The following is a 21,437-nucleotide window of genomic DNA, read 5'->3' as shown; positions in this document are numbered from 1 at the left end:
CAAATAAATACAATTAATGAATAGACCATTGCTCGACACACAGTAAGCACTTAAGAAACACTATTAAAAACAAAAAGACAAAAAATAGCTAGCTGGCTAGCCTGGCTTGCTGTCCTCCTGGTGCCTGGATCTGATTTGTACACCACCACTGTGTCACATACTCATTTCCCAAGTACAAAGGATCAGCAGTCAGAAGGGGTTCAGGTTGGAAGTGCTGACTGTAGATACTAAGGAGTGGATAAGAAAAAAGCTAAAATCTGTGGTATCCATAGGCCCAAAACTCCAAGTAAAGCAGGAAGCAGGGTGGGTGGGGCAGCCATACTTACCCCGAAGCCCCCTTTTCTGACCCCCAGAAGTTATAGAGATGACTTACCTTGCCTGCTGCCTTCTCTGATGCCTGAATATGGATCTGCTACAAGAGTTGGCAAAGAGTAAACATGTAAAATGAACATCTTTTCCCTTCTCCTGGCTACAAATCTCAACTATACATGACAGGGAGGCAAATGGTGAATTGCCTAGACAATGTACATGGTCTCTAGCTGGCTAAGAGCTTAGCTGTCAACTGTAAGGGCAAAATAGCATGCCCAAAGCATTTTTTTTTGGATTTCAAAAATATCATATGTGCACATAGTGTTTATATTGCATCTCCAAGACAAGTTTTACACTTGAAGGCTCTTTGTTCCTGGAGAATGACTCAAGTGTACCCTTGGAAAAAAAAAGAAAGAAACAGATGTGTGGTTCAACGGGGAAAATGCACATAAAGAATGTAATGGATTTTTCCAAACAGCTCTTAACTAACAAGTTGTTAGGTGCCAGAAGGACAAACTCACCAAAGCTGTCAGTCAAATACTTTCCATCCAGCCCCCTTCCTCCTGCATCCAGCTGAATGGAGGTGGGGCTGGCTCTTCACTAAGCTTCCTTCAACGAGGATGGCAAACCAGACTTCCAAAGTGCCAGGTCCTCTAGAGCCCCCCTCCAAATAGGATCCCTGTCTTCCAGGACCAGTTTCTGTATCCTAATCTCCTTCCAAATCCGCATGGCATGTTTTGAGAAGGGAAGAGGGTGGAAACAAAGGGTTATCACTTTTTCCCTTTCAAGTCATCCTTGGATGCTGTTTAGCTTGATCTTGTGAAAAACAAAGGAAAACAAATACCTTCTAAGCAAGATGAGCATTGGGGCATCTGCTCTAGAATGGAAAATTGAAAAATTTTTTGTTGGAATGATATTAGTGGTGGTGGCAATGGTGGTGATGGTGGTGATCATGGACATGCAATGGTGGTCATGGTGGTGATGGTAGTTTCAAATTATACCTGATAAATTACTTATTTGTCCATATTAATGTCTGACTCTCCCGTTTAAACTGTAACCTAATTATGGGCAGGGAAAATGTCTCCTAATTCTGTTGTAGTCTCCCAAGTGCATAGTATGGTGTTCTTCACATAGTAAGCACTCAATTAATACCATTGATTGACTGGCTGATTGATGGTGATGGTGGTGGTGGTAATGGTGCTAGTGATGGTGGCGGTGGTGATGGTGGTGATGGTGAGGGTGGTGGTGGGAGGATGGCGGTGATGGTGGTAATGGTGGAGGAGGTGATAATGATGGTGTTGAGGAGAAGGAGGATAAATGAAGAGGAGGCAAAAGAGGAGGAAGAGAAGGAAAAATGGGAGAAGAAAGATAAAGAGGAGAAAGAGGAGGAGGAAGAATAGAAAGAGGAGGAGGAGAAGGAGGGGGAGGCTGAGGAGGAGGATGGGAAGATGGAAAAGGAAAAGGAAAATGAAGGGTAAAATGTGCCATTTTGAGACTGGTGTAGGAAAGGTATTATCAAACTTAGATCTCTTGTGAGACCAAAATCTCCTGACAAAGCAAAGAGGAAGCAGCAGAGAAAAATAAACCATTTGCCCAGCCTAGGTAGCCTAGTCTTGACCTTCCAGAAAATTTCAGTCTTCATCTTATTTCCTGCCACAGGTCAATTATTTCATATTGAGGCAAAAGCCTGTTTATTTGCCTGAATTATAGGAATTACTTTCCTAATCAACTCCTCTAGTATGGCAGGCATAACTTGAATGCTACATCCAATGCTCCCAGGTAAGTAGATCTTTTTAAAATGAAAAATATTGGCATTTACTGAGATTGTTTTTTATTAAATTGATCCTGGCACAAAAGGAATTAAGCTATCACTGTAGACATCACCACCATCCTTTTTGTCTAGCAAGCTCATAACCTTGGCGTTATCCTTGACTCCTCTCTCTCATTCAACCCACATATTCAATCCATCACTAAATCTTGTCGGTTCCATCTTCACAACTTCACTAAAATCCACCCTTTCCTCTCCATCCAAGCTGCTACCGTATTAACACAATCACACTCCCCCACCTCGATTACTATATCAGCCTCCTTGCTGACCTTCAAGCCTTCTGTCTCTCCCCACTCCAGTCCATACTTCACTCTGCTGACTGATTCACTTTTTTACAAAATGACTCAGAATATGTTTCCCCCACTGTTCAAGACACTCCAGAGGTTGCCCATCCACCTCTGCATCAAACAAAAATTTCTCAACATTGGCTTCAAAGCACTCATTTGCCTTGACCACTCCTATCTCACTTAACTACTCTCTTTGTACAACGCAGCCCACACGCTTCACTCCTCTAATGCTAACCTTCTCACTCTTTCTCGATCTTGTCTATCTCATGGCCGCCCCTCGCCTACGTCCTGTCTCTGTTCTGGAACACCCTCCCGCCTCAAATCTGACAGACAATTACTCTCCCCGCCTGACACGGGCCCTTCAAAGCCTTAATGCAGGTGCATCTCATCCAAGAGGCCTTCCCTGACTAGGCCCTCCTTTTCTCTTCTCCCACTTCCTTCTGTGTTGCCCTGACTTGCTCCCTTTATTCATACCCCGTCTCCACTCCACAGCACTTATGTGCATATCAGTAATTTATCTATTTATATTAATGTCTGTCTCCCCCTCTAGACTGTAAATTCATTGTGGGCAGGTAAATTGTCTGCTGATTGTTATATTGCATTCGCCCAAACGCTTAGTAAATGCTCCGCACATAGGAAGCACTCAATAAATACGAATGAATGAATGAATGAATGAATGAATGAATGAATGCATGGATGATGCTTGGCTAGTGAGCAGCAGGCTTGGGTCAGGAGATAGTTGCAGCTCTGTGTCCAGTGGGCTGGGCTCCACGCTCTAGTCTGCAGGGCTATCGTTCAGCTCCACCAAACTGCTTTTTAAAATTCCAAGTGGCAATAATTGTTGGAATGTCCTGGCACCACGTGTGCCATTGTCTTCCTTTGGGGCTCCTGCTCCCAGTGAACCAAGTTTCTGTGCTTTGCTCTTTGCTGACCCGAGTCCTTTGTAGGAATTTTTTTTATTGCAGCAGTCCAATACTAGATTTTAATTTCGGGAAGAGTTCTCTCTCCCACATTTCCTACACCTCCAAAAAAGCTGTGACTTTTGAGTGCATAAGTTCTCTCTGGAATTTCAGCCGGGGTCAAAGTCCCCATAGCCCTTTCACCTAAAGCTAAGCAAGAAACACAAAAGTTTAGCTTGTAAATCGATTTTATTGACTGTTTGCTTCCACAAATAAACCTGTATTGTAACAAATGTAAAACATGTGTTTTTCTTAAAATCTCCAATCGCATCCTTATTCTCTTTTTGGGCAGCTTCTTGGAAGATGTGATTAAGATTCAAAGTGACCCACCTACATTGTGGAGATCAGAAGCAAACAGAATGCTGTATTCATTCAAAACAAGTTCAGTGTTCTTGGAGGAAATATGAACCTCATTATAAGAAGATGGGGAATCCCTGGACAAATACAACAGAAAAAAGTATGTAGGTCATGGTGGTGATACTAGTCTTTATTTAGCAACTACCTTATGCACTGCACATTGCTTAATAAAATGGATAACAAAGCTGCCTGGTATGAGCAACGTAGTGCTGTACCTGAAAAACAAGCCCAATACCAAGACTTGGGGTGTGTGGTGGGGCGGGGATAGGGGGAGGATAAGGATTTAAAGAATTTCCAGTTTCAGTAATTGGGCCTTATCTTTAACTTTAAAAATCAGTTCTTCTCACTCAATCTTGCTTTTTGTTCACTATTACTTAAATGTACTCCACTTCTGGTGAAATGTATGATCAAAGGTAAATGATTGAGTGTTTCACCAGAAATGATGATATTTACCCTTGATCTGGGTTGGTCCCAATCCCTGCGAATTGAGGATGAGGGCAGAAGGAGGGGAGGATTCAGATTGCATGTTTATCCAAGGCCCAGGTGCAGGGGTGGATGCAGTCAAGAGATCTGCAGTTGCAGATTAGACAAAAATGAAAAATAATCAATCTGCCCAGCACAACTGAAAAAAGGAAGTATGTTGCATCTCACCATGGTCTGTTCCAAAAGTAAGAAAGTATAACATGAACAACCTTAGAGAAGGCTACAAAATGATATGTAAAATGCCTATAGACTCTAAGCTCCCTTTTTTATGGTATTTGTGAAGCACTTACTATGTGTCACACACCAGCACTTAGAACAGTGCCTAGCAACATAGTAAGCACTTATTATAATAATTACACTGTATATTATAATTATTAAACAATGTTCTAAGCAGTTGGGTAGGCACAAGGGATCATGTCTACTTCGTTGTATTATATTCATATTATACTCTCCCAAACACTTAGTAGAGAATAATAATAATAATAATGTTGGTATTTGTTAAGCGCTTACTATGTGCCGAGCACTGTTCTAAGCGCTGGGGTAGACATAGGGGAATTAGGTTGTCCCACATGGGGCTCACAGTCTTAATCCCCATTTTACAGATGAGGGAACTGAGGCACAGAGAAGTTAAGTGACTTGCCCACAGTCACACAGCCGACATGTGGCAGAGCTGGGATTCGAACTCACGAGCTCTGACTCCAAAGCCCGTGCTCTTTCCACTGAGAGCCTGGGCTTCGGAGTCAGAGGTCATGGGTTCGACTCCCGGCTCTGCCACTTGTCAGCTGTGTGACTGTGGGCAAGTCACTTCACTTCTCTGTGCCTCAGTTACCTCATCTGTAAAATGGGAATTAACTGTGAGCCTCCCTTGGGACAACCTGATTACCCTGTATCTACCCCAGTGCTTAGAAGAGTGCTCTGCACATAGTAAGCGCTTAACAAATATCAACATTATTATTATTAGTAGTATCAATCAATCAATTGTATTTATGGAGCACTTACTGAGTGCAGGGCATTGTCCTAAGCACTTGGGAGAGAAGCAGCTTAGTGAAAAGCTCACAGGCTTGGGAATCAGAGGTTATGGGTTCCAATCCCAGCTCTGCCACTTATCAGCTGTGTGACTTTGGGCAAGTCACTTAACCTCTCTGTGCCTCAGTGACTTCATCTGTAAAATGGGGATTAAGACTGTGACGCCCATGTGGGACAACCTGATTACCTCGTATCTATCCCAGTACTTGGAACAATGCTTGGCACATAAATAAGTGCTTAACAAATGCCATCATTATCATTATTATTACCACACAACAATATAAAAGACATATTCCTTGCCCACAGCGAGCTTAGTCTAGAGGGGGAAGCAGACATTAATATAAATAAATTAAGATATAAACCTAGGTGCTGTGGGACTGTTGGGGGTGAATAAAGGGAGAAGGTCAAGGTGACGCAGCAGGGAGTGGGGAAAGAGGAAATGAAGGTTTTCTCAGAGAAGGTCTTTTGGAGGAAATGTGCTTTTAATAAGGTTGGGAGAGTAATTGTCTGTTGGTTGTGAAGAGAGAGTGTGTTCCAGGCCAGAGGCAGGACATGGGCAAGAGGTCGTCGGTGAGATAGATGAGACTGATTTATAGTGAGTTAGATTGGCATTAGAGGAATGAAGTGTGTGGGCTGGGTTGTAGTAGGAGATTTAGCGAGGTGAGGTAGGAGGGGGCAAGGTGATTGAGTGCTTTAAAACTGATGGTGAGGAGTTTCTCTTTGATGTGGAGGTGGATGGGCCACCACTGGGGATTCTTGAGGAGTGGAGAAACATGGCCTGAATGTTTTTGTAGAAAAATGAGGTGCTGAGCCCAGAACAAATTGCTTCACTAGTGATTGTTTGTAATACCGCGGACAACAATGAAGAAGAAACTCGCGAAGGTACTGGGGTGCTCTATTTCAGCCCAGGTTATTGCCAGTCCATGGGGTCGGAGCACGGAGGGAGATGTAGACTTCTCTCCCTGCTCTACCCAGTAATGGGCCTGGACCAATCAACGACTGCCTTGTAGAGCTACAGGTGCGATGCCCATGGCAGATAAAAGGCTGTCGCTTTGAATCGAGAGGAAGGAGCATCAAGAGGGAAGCATTTGAAAGGAAGCTGTGGAGGAAGCAGCGCTGAGGGGAAGCAGAGAGGAAGCAGTAGGGGGAAACTTTTGAAGAGGAAGTAGTGCTGGGGAGAAGCAGTGTTTGAGGGAAGCAGCGTGCAGAGGAGGCTTGCAGCATCAGTGATCACCAGGAACCTCTCCCACCTTCCCACATGGGATCGACAGAATGGGCTCCCTTGACCAGCAGACTGGTACTGAACCCTTGGTGTAGTGGTGTGAGCGAAAGTGTGTCTGTGTCACTCCCTTGCACGTTGGTAAAAAAAGCTAAGTAAAACTTTCCACAGTAACCTTGGTGGTTGGTGGTTTGGTTTGACTCTATGTGTCACTGAGGCTACCTCGCTCCAGGAAAGTCCTGGTTGGTACGAACCGGGGGCTTGGGACAAATGATCTGGGCAGCAGAGTGAAGTATGGACTGGAGTGGGGCGAGAAAGGAGACGGGGAGGTCAGCAAGGAAGCTGAGATAGTAGTCAAGGTGGGGTAGGATAAGTGCTTGGATTAACATGGTAGCAGGTTGGATTTTAGTGATGTCGTGAAGGTTGAACGGACAGGATTTAGTAATAGATTGAATATTGCGGCATGGCCTAGTGGAAAGTGCATGGACCTGGGAGCTAGAGGACATGGGTTATAATTCTGGCTCTGCTACATGTCTGCTGTATTACTTTCGGCAAGTCACTTAATTTCTCTGTGCCTCAGCTCATCTGTAAAATGGGGGCTAAGACTGTGAGCCCCATATGGGACAGGGACTGTGTCCTACCTGATTACCTTGTAATCTACCCTAGCACTTAGAACAGTGCATGGCACATAGTAAGTGCTTAACAAATGCCACAATTATTCCATGTGGGTTTAATGTGAGAAAGAAGTCAAGGATAATGCCAAGGTTATGGGCTTGTAAAACAGGAAGGATGGTGGTGCTGTCTTTGGTGGTGGAAAGTCAGGGGGAGGACAGGGTTTGGGTGGTCAGATAAAGAGTTCTGTTTGGTCATGTTAAGTTTGAGGTGGTGGCAGGACATTCAAGTAGAGATGTCTTGAAGGCAGGAGGAAATGAGGAATCTTGGGAATCATCCACACAGAGGTGTTAGTTGAAGCCAGGGGAGCAAATGAGTTCTCCAAGGGAGTAGGTATAGATGGAGAAAAGAAGGGGACCCAGAACTGAACCTTGAGAGACACCAGCAGTTCAGGGATGGGAGGCAGAGGAATAGCCTGAGAAAGAGACTGAGAATGATCTTAGTACAGTGCTCTGCACACAGTAAGTGCTCAGATTAATTAATGAGAGGTTATTTTGTTTAAGCAAATGGGACAAACGCTGCATTTTATAGACCAATGATTTATCTCACATATTAAGCCTTACTGAATATTTTTTATGGTATTTGTTCAGCCCTTACCACATGCCAGCGCTGTACTAAGCGTTGGGAGAGATACAAGATAATCAGGTTGGACACAGCCCATGTTCCACATGGGGTTCACAGTCTTAATCCCCATTTCAAAGATGAGGTAACTGAGGCACAGAGAAGGGAAATGACTTGCCCAAAGTCACACAGCAGACAAATAGCAGAGCTGGGATTAGAACCAGGTCCCTCTGACTCCCAGACCCTGCTCTAACCATTAGGCCACGCTACTTCCCAGGTTGGCCTCGGCCAGAGGAAACGAGCTTTCAGCAATGACTGACAGGAGCGGACAGAGTGCTGGCCTAGTAACTGAACACGAGAGGGTGGAAATCAGGATGGAATTGTCAGCAGCCTGGGAGAAAACTAATCCGGAGACAGGGGAAGAGTGGATGGATGCACTGAGAGGAGAGGGAGAGAAGGGAATATGCAGTGCAAAGTGAAGTATCAATTGTACAGTATTTCTTTATGATTCAGGCCAAGAGCAGACCAGGATCATTATCTACTGCTGAAGGCCCCTTGGTCAAAGATCAGGGTTCACGATGATAGGATCCATTTGGTCAGAGCTCTTCCAGGGCTTGGAGACTGCTTAGCTTAATCTGCCTCCTAGGTATTTAACAAGGAAGTCTCACTTCAAGAAGGATTACAGTGGCATTTGACTCCGGAGGCCAATTTTTCAAATGGGTAGCCCAAGTTGTTTGAGTGCCCGGCTTATCAGTTTGCAAATTCAGCTTGCGTTGGATTGTACCCTTCATTTCTGCCCAAGTTTTTCTCTGTAATTTAAGAGAAAACTGGTTAGCTTCCATTTTCCTTTAAAGGTTTCCTGAAATGCTCAGATCTGCTGCAGGAATGAATTCCTCACCTTTTAATTTCACTTAAGAAGCTCATGGCTAAGAAAGTATCTTCACTCCCCTGTCAGAAGTCTGCTAAGTGAGAAACATGATTTCAGTCACCTGCTACTGGGAATTAAATGCCAAAGGACTCCCTGAAGCAAAGAATCCACTGCAGTTCTTTGAGAGTTTTTGCTATTTTCTGAAATGACAATTTTATAGGCTCAGCCTCCTATTTCTCAGTCTCAGATTGAATTCATTAATGAAATGCTTAGTTGAATTAACTTTCTCAATAAATCTTCAATCATTAGAACAAGGCCATAAATCTGAGCTAGACCCGTCAGACAGGGGTGAGAATATAGCTTGGCTTTGAATGTGGTAAGAAGGAGCAGGAAGGTACCTTACAACTAAGTTTCAGTTAACCCCCACTGCATTGCTGAGGCTGAAAGAGACATTAAGAAGTATTTATTTAACATGTTAAAAATGCAGAAAATAGTTACTTTAAACATAAAATTCTAGCTGAGTACAGACTGGCTTTTCATCAGCAGATTTTACCCCATTCAAGGAGCAGAGTATGAATAGCAGAGTCACTCCTCTTAAAACCTATTTTTTAGCAGACCTCGGTCTGCTAAACAGCCACAGAAGCGGCCATGATTTCTATATCCCTGTCCCTGAGGTACCTAGGCAACCAGACAATGCTTGTTACATAGACATGTGGAAAGGGACATTTGCTTTCTTATACAGTGTGTGAGAAATAGAACAAACACATTTATGCAAAAAATGCATATTTATCTAGAAAGCCAACGCATGTTACATAGCAATGTGGAAAGGGACATTTTCTTTCCTACTCAATATGTGAGCTATATCTGACAAACACATTTATACAAGAAATGCATATTTACTTAGAAAGCCCTAAGACAGTAGGTATTTATGTTGCTTCACTATCACTGGGTCTTCTTGGTATATGATGGACAACTGTATGGATTTATGTTGCTCTTAAAAGAATGATAGCAACTTATGAATGGAAATCTTATAATTTATAATGCATTTAGAAAATTGTGCAGTTTTCTAAAATTGTGAACAGGAGGGATTTCCTTGAAAGCAACGTCACAGCATGATGGGAGATGGTAGTATTCAAACTCTGCAACTTAGATACCAGACCCACTTCTAAGTTGCTCCCACATGTTGCCTGACTTAGGGGAAGCTTTATATTCAAAAAATTCCATCCAGCAGCATGCCAAAATAAAGACCTGCGCCAGAATAGCACAAGCACTGAAAGATCCTTTTTGAAATAAATTTTTAGAAAAATCATCCTACACGGTCCTCCGTGGGATGAAAAATAAAATTATTTCAGAATTTAAAATCTAGCAAACATCCTGAAAGACTGACTATTGTCAAATTCTGTTAGTGACAGTAACAAAACTGATAGAGCAGAGCCATATCCTTCAAGGACACACCTAGGACATTCAGCCTGAAATCTCTCCTGTTCCCTGTGGGTCACAGTAGCTTCTGTCTACTTTCTAGGGATGTACATACACCTTTAAAGGATCTACGAGGATCCCTGGAAGATGACTGAATCCAGGCCCCTGGAGAGGTTTAAAGGGGCACACGATACAGATGCACCTTTGCTGTACAACATTGGATTGGATTACAGATCACTTTGGAGAACCTCGCTCAATAACAGCAGTTGTTCATAAAGACAGTAATCCTTCAGGGACCCTCCCTAGCAGGATCCAGCGGGGCACATTGGGGATGTCCCTAGCTCATGGCCACAGTGAAGTCTTGAGAATGAAGAATGGGGAGCACGGCTGAGAACCTGGGCCAGGTTTGGCATTGACTGTTCCAATACAATTTTGGCCCACACCTTAAAATGGAAGCACTTTAAAGGGAGAGTTCTTTGCTCAAGTCTGTATCCTAACCTGAGCTTATGCCAGTCTGACAGGGCCAAATGGGATGAGGCTGGTGAGGAAAATGGGCACGTTGTAGCCTTGGATGGTTCTGTGACTCTCCTCAACTTCCATTTTACCTCCAGAGTAGAAATGGGGAAAGACCTAGAGAGCATTGGAAGCAAAATTGAGGGTACTCTTGGCTTTTAAAATAATTGTTATTATTATGGATAATAGCAATTAGAATTGTATTTATTAATTGTTTACTACACACCAAGCACTGTGCTATGCACAAGTGTGACACAAGATAATCACATTGGGCAGAGTCCCTAAACCACACTAAGCTAAACAAACCTCAATTAACCAGCTGTAAAATAAGCATAAGGGCAATTAGTTATGGGAGAAAGTCAGTTTCTCTCCAGACTATGCACTTTTCCAGATCTTGATTTGAAATGTGTTTTCTCTGGGGAGGCCAGAAACAGTTACTAGTTTTTGGAACAGTAGCAATAAGGTCTTCATGAGTCTGACTTGCCAATTACGATAACCTCAGGCTAGCAGCCATCTTAACTAAGAGGTCTAAGGTGCACGTAGACTATGAAAAGTCACTTGGCCAAAGCTTTTGTTTGTTAAAATATGTTTGTCTGCAACAGCATCAATTTCCTTTTCAAAATTGCTACTGTGAAATAATAATGGAAATGTTCCCAGAAAAGAGAAGTATTTTTTGAGGACTAGGCTTCAGGCAATCTTGTGTCACGCCTATATACTCACAGTTATAGGTTTTCCTTTCACTGAATTGTGCTGTTCATAAGGCCGTGATTATTTGGACCTATTCAAAGAGTAATTATTAACAAGGTAATCACCAAAGAACTGGACAAACTAAACCATTTCCCCAGTGCCACCTCAGGCAAATTGATTTAAATTCAAAACATTTCACACCTTGACCTAAAGGCCAAACACCTCAGGATCTGTTGAACCAACAGAGGCAGCTAATTCCCTAGCCTTCTTATACTACTACTATTACTAATAATAATGGCATTTAAGTGCTTACTGTGTGCCAGGCACTGTACTAAGCACTGGTGCCCCGAGGGTTGGGGAGGAGGGGAGAAGGGGGCAATACAAGCAAATCGGGTTGGACACAGCCCCTGTCCCACATCAGGCTCACAGTATTAATCCCCATTTTTACAGATGAGATAACTGAGGTACAGAGAAGTGAAGTGACTCCCCCAAGGTCACAAAGCAGACAAGTGGCAGAGCTGGGGTTAGAATCCATGACCTTCTGACTCCCAGGCTCATGTTCTATCCATTAGGCTTTGCTGAAAAATCGATTTATTAAGTGACACAGAATTCATATTCTTACCCATGTTCTATATATGTTGAACAATTTTCCCTGTCTTCCTTGAACTTGTTTTTTTTTGTGGGGGGACTTGAGACTTAACTTTTCAAGAACAGCTAAGGTCTCAACTTTCAAGGGAAGATTTTCTGTTCCTTGTTGCCAGCTGTGTGACCTTGGGCATGTCACTTAACTTTTCATTGTCTCACTCTTCTCACTGGTAAAATGGATATTTAATACCTGTTCTCCTTCCTACCTAAACTGTGAGCCTCATATGGCTGATTAATCTTGTAGACACCCATCATCATAGCATAAACTATGTGCAGGGCATTGTACTAGGTGGTTGAGAGAGTACAATACATCAGAGTTGGCAGACACATTGCTCGCCTGCAACAAGCTTTTAATCTAGAGAGACAGACAGGCATTAATATAAACAAATAATTTATTATACATTATTTAAAGATGTATACCTAAGTGCTGTGGGGTTGAAGGTGGGGTGAATATCAAATACCCAAAGGTTACAAATCCAAGTGTGTAGATGATGCAAAAGGGAGAGGGAGCTGAGAAAAAGAGGGCTTAATTGTGGAAGGCCTCTTGAAGGAGAGGCCTTAGGGCTTAGTACAGTGCTTAGCACATAGTAAGTGCTTAACAAACACCAACATTATAATTATTATTATTACTGGAAAAACATTCAACTTATGATATGGTACAGTACTTCATTCTTATCTCTTGTTTCTAGCTGCTCCAGGCCTAAGGGGCCTCTCTCTACCTGCCATACAAAAAGAAAATGATATAATTAGGTATTGCAGGGTTTTTTTTTCCCCCCCGTATTCCAGGTCAGCCCCTTAATTTTTATGAGATTTTTATGATTTGGGGTGTTGGGAAGATTACCCCGGGAAAGGTGAGACAACAGTAGCAGGACCCCACTAGGTCCCTTCTCCTGCAGGCCATGGGGACTTGCATCCTGGGAGAAACCTCCTCCACAGCCCTGGACTTCCCTTCATCCCCTGCTCCAGACTGGGAAGGGTGAAGAGACAGCAGCAGCATGGAAGCTTTCTCAGCCTTTACAAGGTTGGAAAGGCTGCTACTGCAATTAGGACTGGGGCTGGGGCTGGGCCTGAGCCTGGGCCTGGGGTTTCAGATGGGTCTGGGGATGGAGCTGCAGCGGCGGCTAAAACGTCTCCTCCTCTAGTCTGTAAATTCATTGTGGGCAGGGAACATGTCTGTTTATTGTTGTACTGTACTCTCCCAAGCTCCGTACACAGTAAGTGCTCAATAAATATGAATGAATGAGTAAAGTAAGAACAATAGAATATTGTTGCTAGAGGATCAGCGTTTTGGGCTGCTCTTGAGTCAGAGTACAGTTGTCAGTCAATTGTATTTATTGAGTGCTTACTGTGTGCAGAGCACTGTACTAAGCACTTGGGAGAGTACAATATAACAATATAACAGACACATTTCCTGCCCATAGGGAGTTTACAGTCTAGATGGGGGGAGAGAGACATTAATATAAATAAATAAATTACAAATACGTGTATAAGTGCTGTGGGGTTGGCTGGGAAAGAACAAAGGGAGCGTGTCAGGGCAACGCAGAAGGAAGTGGGAGAAGAGGAAAGGGGGGGGGGGGGCTTAGTGAGGGAAGGCCTCTTGGAGGAGACGTGCCTTCAGAAAGGCTTTGAACCCGGGGGGAGAGGAATTGTCTGTCAGATTTGAGGGAGGAGGGTGTTCCAGGTCAGAGGCAGGACAATGGGCGAGGGGTCAGTGGCGAGATTGATGAGCTCGAGGCACAGTGAGAAGGATCTATGTAGTAACAGTTTTGATGGAAAGGAAAGGGTGTATTTTAGTGATGTGTAGGTAGAACTGACAGGATTTGGTGACAGATTGAGTATGTGGGTTGAATGAGAGAGATGAGTCGAGGATAACGTCAATATTAAGAACTTCTTGAGATAGGTAGGATAGTGTTTCTCCCTGGGAGACACAGGGAGAGGACAGTGTTTTGGTGGGAAGATGAGGAGTTCTGTTTTGAACATGTTCATTTGGAGGTGTCAGCAGGATATCCAGGTAGAAATGTCCTGAAGGTAGTATAAATCCCAGGCTGCAGAGAAGAAGAAAGATCAGAGCTGGAGAGGTAGGTTTGAGAATCATCCACGTAGAGTTGGTAGAACTCATTCTTCAAGGGAGTGGATGTAAATTGAGAATAGAATGGGATCCAGAACTGAGCCTTGAGGGGCTCCCACTGTTCATTCATTCATTAATTCAATCAAATTTATTGAGCTTTCACTGCGTACAGAGCACTCTACTAAGCGCTTGAGAAAGTACAATTAGAGAAGCAGCATGGTGTAGTGGATAGAGCACGGGCCTGGGAGTCAGAAGGTCATCGGTTTTAATCCCAGCTCCACCAATTGTCTGCTGTGTGACCTTGGGCAAGTCACTTAACTTCTCTGAGCCTCAGTTCCCTCATTTGTAAAAAAATGGGGATTAAGAGTGTGAGGCCAATACAGGACAGGGATTGTGTCCAACCTGATGATTAACTTGTTTCTACCCCAGTACTTAGAAGAGTGCTTGGCACAAAATAAGTACTTGGGAAGTACCATAATTATTATTATTATTACAATAGAACAATAAACAGTGACACCCCCTGCCCACAACAAGCTTACAGTCTAGAGGTCAGGGGGAGACAGACAAGGATACAGTCTAGATAGGGGGAGAGAGACATCAATAAAATAAATCAATTACAAATTTGTACATAAGTGCTGTGGGGCTGGGAAGGGGTAAGAGCAAAGGGAGCATCAAGACAATGCAGAAGGGAGTGGGAGATGAGGAAAAGTGGGGCTTAGTCTGGGAAGGCCTCTTGGAGGAGATGTGCCTTCAGTAAGGCTTCTAAGGTGGAGAGAGTAATTGTCTCGGATCTGAGGAGGGAGGACATTACAGGTCAGAAGCAGGACTTGGGCTAGGTGTCGTCAGCGAGACAGATGAGCTCGAGGCACAGGGAGAAGGTTAGCACTAGAAGAGTGAAGTGTGTGGGCTGGGTTGTAGAAGGGGAGAAGTGAGGTGAGGTAGGAGGGGCAAGGGTGGGAGGTGGGAGCCTGTGAAAGAGCAGCCAGAGAGACAGGAGGAGAAATGGGAGGGGACAGCATCACTGAAGCCAAGGATGGATAATGATGTTTCAAGAAGAAGAGGGTAGTTCACCATGTCAAAAGCAGCTGAGAGGTCGAGGGGGATCATCAATCAATCATATTTATTGAGCAATTACTGTGTGCAGAGCATGGTAATAAGTGTTTGGGAGAATGCAATAAAAGAGTTGGTAGATGAGTTTCCTGCCCACAGTGAGCTTGCAGTCTAGAGGGAGAGACAGATAGTAATATAAATAAATTACAGATATGTCCATAAATGCTGTGGGGCTGAACTAGGGGTGAATAAAGGGTGCGAATCCAATTATAAGGGTGATGCAGAAGGGAGAGGGAGAAGCAGGAAGGAGCCAGTGGTGACCTCTAGGATCAGCCACCCCGCACCAGCTCCCCCCAGCAGCACCGGTAACCACCCAGGCCGCAGGAAAAGATGGCACGAACTACCTGCTGTCTGGCAGCCGAGGGGCCCCTCTCAACAATAGCAGCCTCCCGTAGCAGCAGCAGCTGCAGCAGCTGCATCACCTGCAGCAGGACCCGCTGCCGCAGCAAAGGCCTGGCACCCCCTGGAAAACCAGGACCTACAGCCCACGCATCCAGGGGTAAATCCTTTCCCTCCCATACCACACCCCACATCACTTGTGTATATACGTACAAATTTATTATTCTATTAATGATGTGTATAGATCTAGAATTCTATTTATATTGATGCTATCGATACCTGCTTACTTGTTTTGTTTTCTTGTCTGTCTCCCTTCCCGCCCCCTTCTAGACTATGAGCCCGTTGTTGGGTAGGGATTGTCCCTATTTGTTGGGGAATTGTACTTTCCAAGCGCTTAGTAAAGGGCTCTGAACACAGTAAGCGGTTAATAAATATGACTGACTGAATGAAGAAACAGTGGATGGAGAAGCAGTATGGTTCAGTGGAAAGAGCACGGGCTGGGGAGTCAGAGGTCATGGGTTCAAATTCCAGCTCCACCGCTTAGAAAAGAAAATAAATAAATGGTGGTATTTGTTAAGCGCTTACTATGTGCAAAGCACTGTTCTAAGCGCACGTGGGGCTCACAGTTTTAATCCCCATTTTACAGATGAGGTAATTGAGGCACAGAGAAGTTAAGTGACTTGCCCAAAGTCACCCAGCTGGCAAGTGGCGGAGCCGGGATTCGAACCCATGAACACTGACTCCCAAGCCCACGCTCTTTCCACTGTACCACGCTGCTTATCAGCCGTGTGACTTTGGGCAAGTCGCTTCACTTCTCTGTGCCTCAGTTACCTCAACTGTAAAATGGGCATTAAGACTGTGAGCCCCACGGGGAGCAGCCTGATCACCTCGTATCCTCCCAGCGCTTAGAACAGTGTTTTGCACAGAGTAAATGTTTAACAAATGCCATCATCATTATTATTATTATGAAAAGAGGAAATGAGGGAAGTCCTCTTGGAGATGTGCATTCAATAAGGCTTTGAAGGTGTGGAGAGTCATTCTGCCAATCGAAATATCTGAAGAGGGAAGGTGGTGTTGGCCAGAGATGGGACAGATACAAGAGGTCTGCGGTGAAATAAACATAAAAATGGGGATGAAGACTGTGAGCCCCACGTGGGACAACCTAATGACCTTGTATCTCCCCCTGCGTTTAGAACAGTGCTCGGCATATAGTGAGCGCTTAGGAAATACCGACCTTATTATTATTCCTCTTTTTCCCTCTTGCCTTCTCCCGCCCCGCTCTCCGGCTTGCCCCGACCCCCAGCTCTCCCTTTTCCCCTTCCTGCAGCTCTCTGCCCCGCCGGGGGTCCTCTGCCCCTGCCCCCCGAGATGCCGGGCTTTGGGGGCGGTGTGGGCGGAGCTTCAAATCCCTACTGAGAGCTCACCTCCTCCAGGAGGCCTTCCCAGACTCAGCCCCTCCTTTCCTTCTGCTCCCCCTCCCCTCCGCCCCGCCTTCTGCTCTTCACCCTTCCCCTCCTCTCAGCACTGCGCTCGCCTGTATATATTATTTATTACCCTATTTATTTGGTTAATGAAAAGTAGCGTGGCTCAGTGGAAAGAGACCGGGCTTGGGAGTCAGAGGTCATGGGTTCGAATCCCGCCTCTGCCACTCGTCAGCTGTGTGATTGTGGGCAAGTCCCTTCACTTCTCTGTGCCTCAGTGACCTCATCTGTAAAATGGGGATTAACTGTGAGCCTCACGTGGGACAACCTGATGACCCCGTATCTACCCCAGCGCTTAGACCAGTGGTCTGCACATAGTAAGCGCTTAACAAATACCAACATTATTATATCTCCTTGATCCTATTTATCCTTTTAGTCTCCTTGATCCTTTAGTAGAAGCAGCGTGGCTTCGAGGAAAGAGCCCGGGTTTAGGAGTCACAGGTTGTGGGTTCTAATCCCGCCCCCGCCCCTCGTCAGCTGTGTGACTCTGGGCAAGTCACTTCACTTCTCTGGGCCTCAGTTCCGACCTCTGTAAAATGGGGATGAAGCCTGCGAGCCCCACGTGGGACAACTTGATCGTCCTGTATTCCCCCCACCTCCACCCCCAGCGGCATAGAACAATGCTTTGCACACAGTAAGCGCTTAACATTCAATACCATTATTATTATTTATCTCGATGATTTGCCTTGTTTTTGTTTCGTTCTCTTTCGTTTTGCAGTCGGTCTCCCCCGTTTAGCCTGTGAGCCCGTCTTTGGGCGGGGAGGGTTTCCATCTGTCGCCGAATCGTACATCCCAAGCGCTTGGTCCAGTGCTCTGCACATAGTAAGCGTTCCATAAATGCGACTGAATGAATGAGTGGATGAATGAGTCGGAGAGGGAGAGGGAGAGGGAGAGGGAGAGGGAGAGGGAGAGGGAGAGGGAGAGGGAGAGGGAGAGGGAGAGGGAGAGGGAGAGGGAGAGGGAGAGGAGAGGGGCGGTGCGTTTCGGTCCCGGCCCCGCCTCGGGGAGTCATTGAGAAAAAGGGGGCGGGGGCACCATTCCCCCCCGCCACCCCCGCATCAGCAGGCCCGCAGCCACATCCCCGCGGGGAGGCCGGGCCGGGGCGGGGCGGGGCAGGACCGGCCCGGGGAGCGGGAAGGGGAAGGGGAAGGGGAAGGAGCGGGAAAGGGAGCGGGAAAGGGAGCGGGATCCGGGGCCGGCGCCGACGCCGAGGAGGGAGCGGCTGGTCCTCCCTCTGCGGGTGGAGGAGGGCTTTGCCTCCTCTTCCTCCTCCTCTTCTCCCTCCTCCTCCTTTTCTCCCTCCTTCTCCCCCACCTCCTTCTCCTCCTCTTCTCCCTCCTCCTCCTTCTCCTCCTTTTCTCCCTCCTCCTTCTCCCCCTCTCCTCCTCCTTCTCCTCCTCTTCCTCCTCCTCTTCCTTCTCCTCCTCCTCCTCCTCTCCCCCCGCTCCTCTTCCTCCTCCTGTCCCCTCGTCGTCGTCGTCTGTCCCCGCCCCCGTCCCCGCCCCCGTCCCTCCGTCCGTCCTTGGGTCGGTCTGTCGGTCGGTCGGTCGGTCGGTCGGTGGGTGCCGGTCGGGGCGGCGTGTGTGTGTGTGTGTGTGTGTGTGTGTGTGTGTGAGGGTCCCGGTGTGAGGCCCCCGGGGCGGCAGGTTGTGATTTCCCTTTGTGAGGGCGCCTGCGGGAGCGGGAGCCGGCGGCAGTGGGCTGTTGGTCCGCAGCCCCCCAGCCCCGGGCCGCCCCCCCCGGGCCCCCCCCCCCGGGCCGAGGCCATGCCGGACCAGATCTCCGTGTCGGAATTCGTGGCCGAGACCCATGAGGACTACAAGTCTCCCACCGCCTCCAGCTTCTCCAGCCGCACCGCCCAGTGCAGGAACACGGTGGCGGCCATCGAGGAGGTGAGACCGAGGGGGGCCGGGCCCAGGGGGGCACCGGGAGGGACCCCAGCGCCCTCTCCCCCTCCCCCACCGAAGACGGGCCTCCGCCTCCCCCCCGCGCCGCGTCCCTCCCCCGGCCGTCCATCCATCCATCCGTCCGTCCGTCCGTCCGTCCGTCCCTGCTGCAGGTGTCCGCTCCCTTTGGGCCCTGGCCGGAGGGTTTCCCGCTCCTCCGGATCCTCTGGGATCTTGGAAGGCCCCGGCCGGGTCCCCCCTCCCCCCTTGGGCGCCCCGACCCCGGGACCCCCCGGGACCTCCCCGGATCCCGCCCCTCCCCTGGGAGCTCCCCGCACCTCCCGGACCTCCGCGTTGGCCCCGGCCGGGGGCGAAGTGCGAGGAGGCAAACGGCGGCTCTTTGTTCGCCGCCCGCCCGTCCGTCCGCCCGCCCGCCCGCCCGCCCGTCCGCCCGCCCGTCCGTCCGCCTGTCCGTCCGCCTGTCCTCCGGTCTGCCCGGCCGGCCGGGGAGCCCGGCCTCCCGCACAACGGCGTCTGCCCCGGCCCAGCCGCCTAACTTTGCCGTCGTTTGGTGCCGTTGGCCGGGCCTGACCCCGGCCTGACCCCGGCCTGACCCCGGCCCGACAGATGGACAGATGGACGTCCGGCCAGCCGGCCCCGGTCCCTAGGTGCCCTCCCTCCTCACAGCCGCCCAACTCACTCTCTTCCCCTCTTCCAAGCCCTACTGAGAGCTCACCTTCTCCAGGAGGCCTTCCCAGACTCAGCCCTTCCCTCCGCCCTATGCTCATTTGTGCATATTATTCATTACCCTATTTATTAATGAGGGGTCTACCTCCTTGATCCTATTCACCTCGAGGATGTTGTCTTGTTTTCGTTTTGTTCTCTTTTGCCTTGCTGTCGGCCTCCCCCGTTTAGCCGGTGAGCCCGTCCTTGGGCGGGGAGGGCCTCCATCTGTTGCCCAATTGTCCATTCCAGGCGCTTAGTCCAGCCAGCGCTCTGAATATTGTTAAGCGCTCGATAAATGCGATCGAATGAATGAAAGGTGGGCCCCCTTCCCCTCCCCCGATCGGCGGCGCCGGGCTCTTTCCAGCCCGAGGAGTGGGTGTGTGGGTGGGTGGGTGGGTGGGTGGGTGTGTGTGTCCGGCTCCCGGGGGCGGCAAGGGGTGACTTGCCCACAGTCACACAGCTGAGAAGGGGCAGAGCTGGGATTCGAACCCATGCCCTCTGACTCCCAAGCCCGGGCTCTTTCCACTGAGCCACGTTGCTTCTCTGGGAGAAAACCCTCTCGGGGCTCACCGAGCCCAAGCCCCGGCCCTCTCCGGACCCCTCCATAACCTTTTACTGGCCCCCTCTGACCCCCCCCCACCTCCCCGGCCCCCCACGACTCCCCCTTACCCCCCCTTATCCCCCCCGGACCCCCGGACCGGCTGCTTCTGCAGCCTCCCGAGTCCGGGGGCTGCGCCAAGCAGAGCTTTCCTGCCCAGGGCCCGGGCGGGGGAATCTGTTGCCGAATTGGACTTTCCAAGCGCTTAGTACAGGGCTCTGCACACAGTCGGCGCTCAATAAATACCACCGAATGAATGATTGAATGAATGGCAAGGGGGTGTCCGGTGGGGGTGGGAGGCCAGCCGCTTGGGAAGGACCGGGGAAGGGAGCCGGAGGCGGCGTGGGGAGGAGTTCAGCCTCCAGCCGCAGACGCTGTGGCGTTTATCAAGAATGCCTGTCCTTAAGCCTCCTAAAACGAGCTAAAACCTTCTCCCCCTCGGGTATTTAAACCGAGTTTTTAGGCCGTTCGAGAGGATTTGTCGTCCGCGGTGACTAGACTCGAGCGAGGCCCGGTGATCATTAAAAATAGAACAATGGGTGTTTCTTGTTTAGACGTCCAGCCGTGTTTAAATCAAAACCACTTAACCTCAGAGCTCTTAGTTTTCGTGAGGCCGTTGTGTGTTCTCTATCTTTCTTTTTATTTGGGAGAGGGTATATGAAAATCCTTGGTCAATTCTCAGGCTATCGAAAACACTAACCTTTCTAGGCCAAATACCTAATCGATCACTACAGTAGAGTGACGACGCCTCCTTGAAATGGAGAAAAATGATACTTTGAAATGGTTAAACGAACCAAGCCAAAAGCACATTTACCCCATTGTCTAACCTGTCGCACTGAAGCTATACCGCGTTTGTAGATTGTATCTCGGAAATCCAAAGGGGCTTGCTCGCTCTGGGACTTGCTCGCTCTACTACCGTAAAACTGGTTTCAGGGAAAAAACAAAAAAAACAAAACCAAAAATACGTTTGCCACTTGGCCATTCATAGTCTAAGGTAGTAGAATTTGGGAGGTCAGGAAAGGGTTGAAATTAAATAAGCACCGGTAAGGTAAACCTTATCCACTTTAGGATTGATTTCGATTCATGCACCGAGACATTTAAAAATGAAAAGCCTTTCTGAGGGTCTAGCACTGTAACAATTCCCTATTCTCAGCCATAGAGTAGAAGACGATGCTGGACTTGGGGCAGAAATTTATCTAAAAACCTGTCCCAGATGACTTATTTCATACCACCTGAGCACAACAGTTGCTGAAGATTACAATATTAAAACTTGAGGCCATCAGAGGCCTAGTACAGGGCAGGAACAAAAATAATGATTGGCTCTTTACCACTTGCCAGCTTGCAAAAAATGGGAAATATTATTATAGCTTATGTTTTAAGGAAGAAAATTAGTGAG

General features: G+C 47.6%; 1 protein-coding gene and 1 long non-coding RNA gene across 8 annotated transcripts in view; both read left to right on the top strand.

Moving 5' to 3' along the window:
- The first annotated feature begins 1,975 nt into the window (after positions 1-1,975).
- On the top strand, positions 1,976-3,924 carry LOC114806478. Its single transcript, XR_003754525.1, has 2 exons — positions 1,976-2,088; positions 3,676-3,924. It is a non-coding gene; the product is annotated as an uncharacterized LOC114806478 (long non-coding RNA).
- A 14,652-nt stretch (positions 3,925-18,576) lies between these two features.
- Positions 18,577-21,437, top strand: part of ASAP2 (ArfGAP with SH3 domain, ankyrin repeat and PH domain 2) — a 163,830-nt gene continuing 160,969 nt past the window's right edge. For 4 of the 7 annotated variants that reach the window (XM_029051036.2, XM_029051035.2, XM_029051038.2 and 1 more), the window contains exon 1: positions 18,578-18,723. In XM_029051036.2, coding sequence (XP_028906869.1) covers positions 18,598-18,723 — 126 coding nt within the window. In that variant the 5' untranslated portion in view covers positions 18,578-18,597. Of the gene's footprint in view, positions 18,724-21,437 lie in introns of all 7 variants that reach the window. The other 3 variants (XM_029051040.2, XM_029051037.2, XM_029051034.2) reach the window with 2 other exon arrangements.

Source organism: Ornithorhynchus anatinus, chromosome X1 (assembly GCF_004115215.2).
Source record: "Ornithorhynchus anatinus isolate Pmale09 chromosome X1, mOrnAna1.pri.v4, whole genome shotgun sequence".
Classification (NCBI taxonomy): Eukaryota; Metazoa; Chordata; class Mammalia; order Monotremata; family Ornithorhynchidae; genus Ornithorhynchus; species Ornithorhynchus anatinus.
Note: the sequence above shows the minus strand (reverse complement) of the source record. Positions and strands in the feature narration are given on the sequence as shown.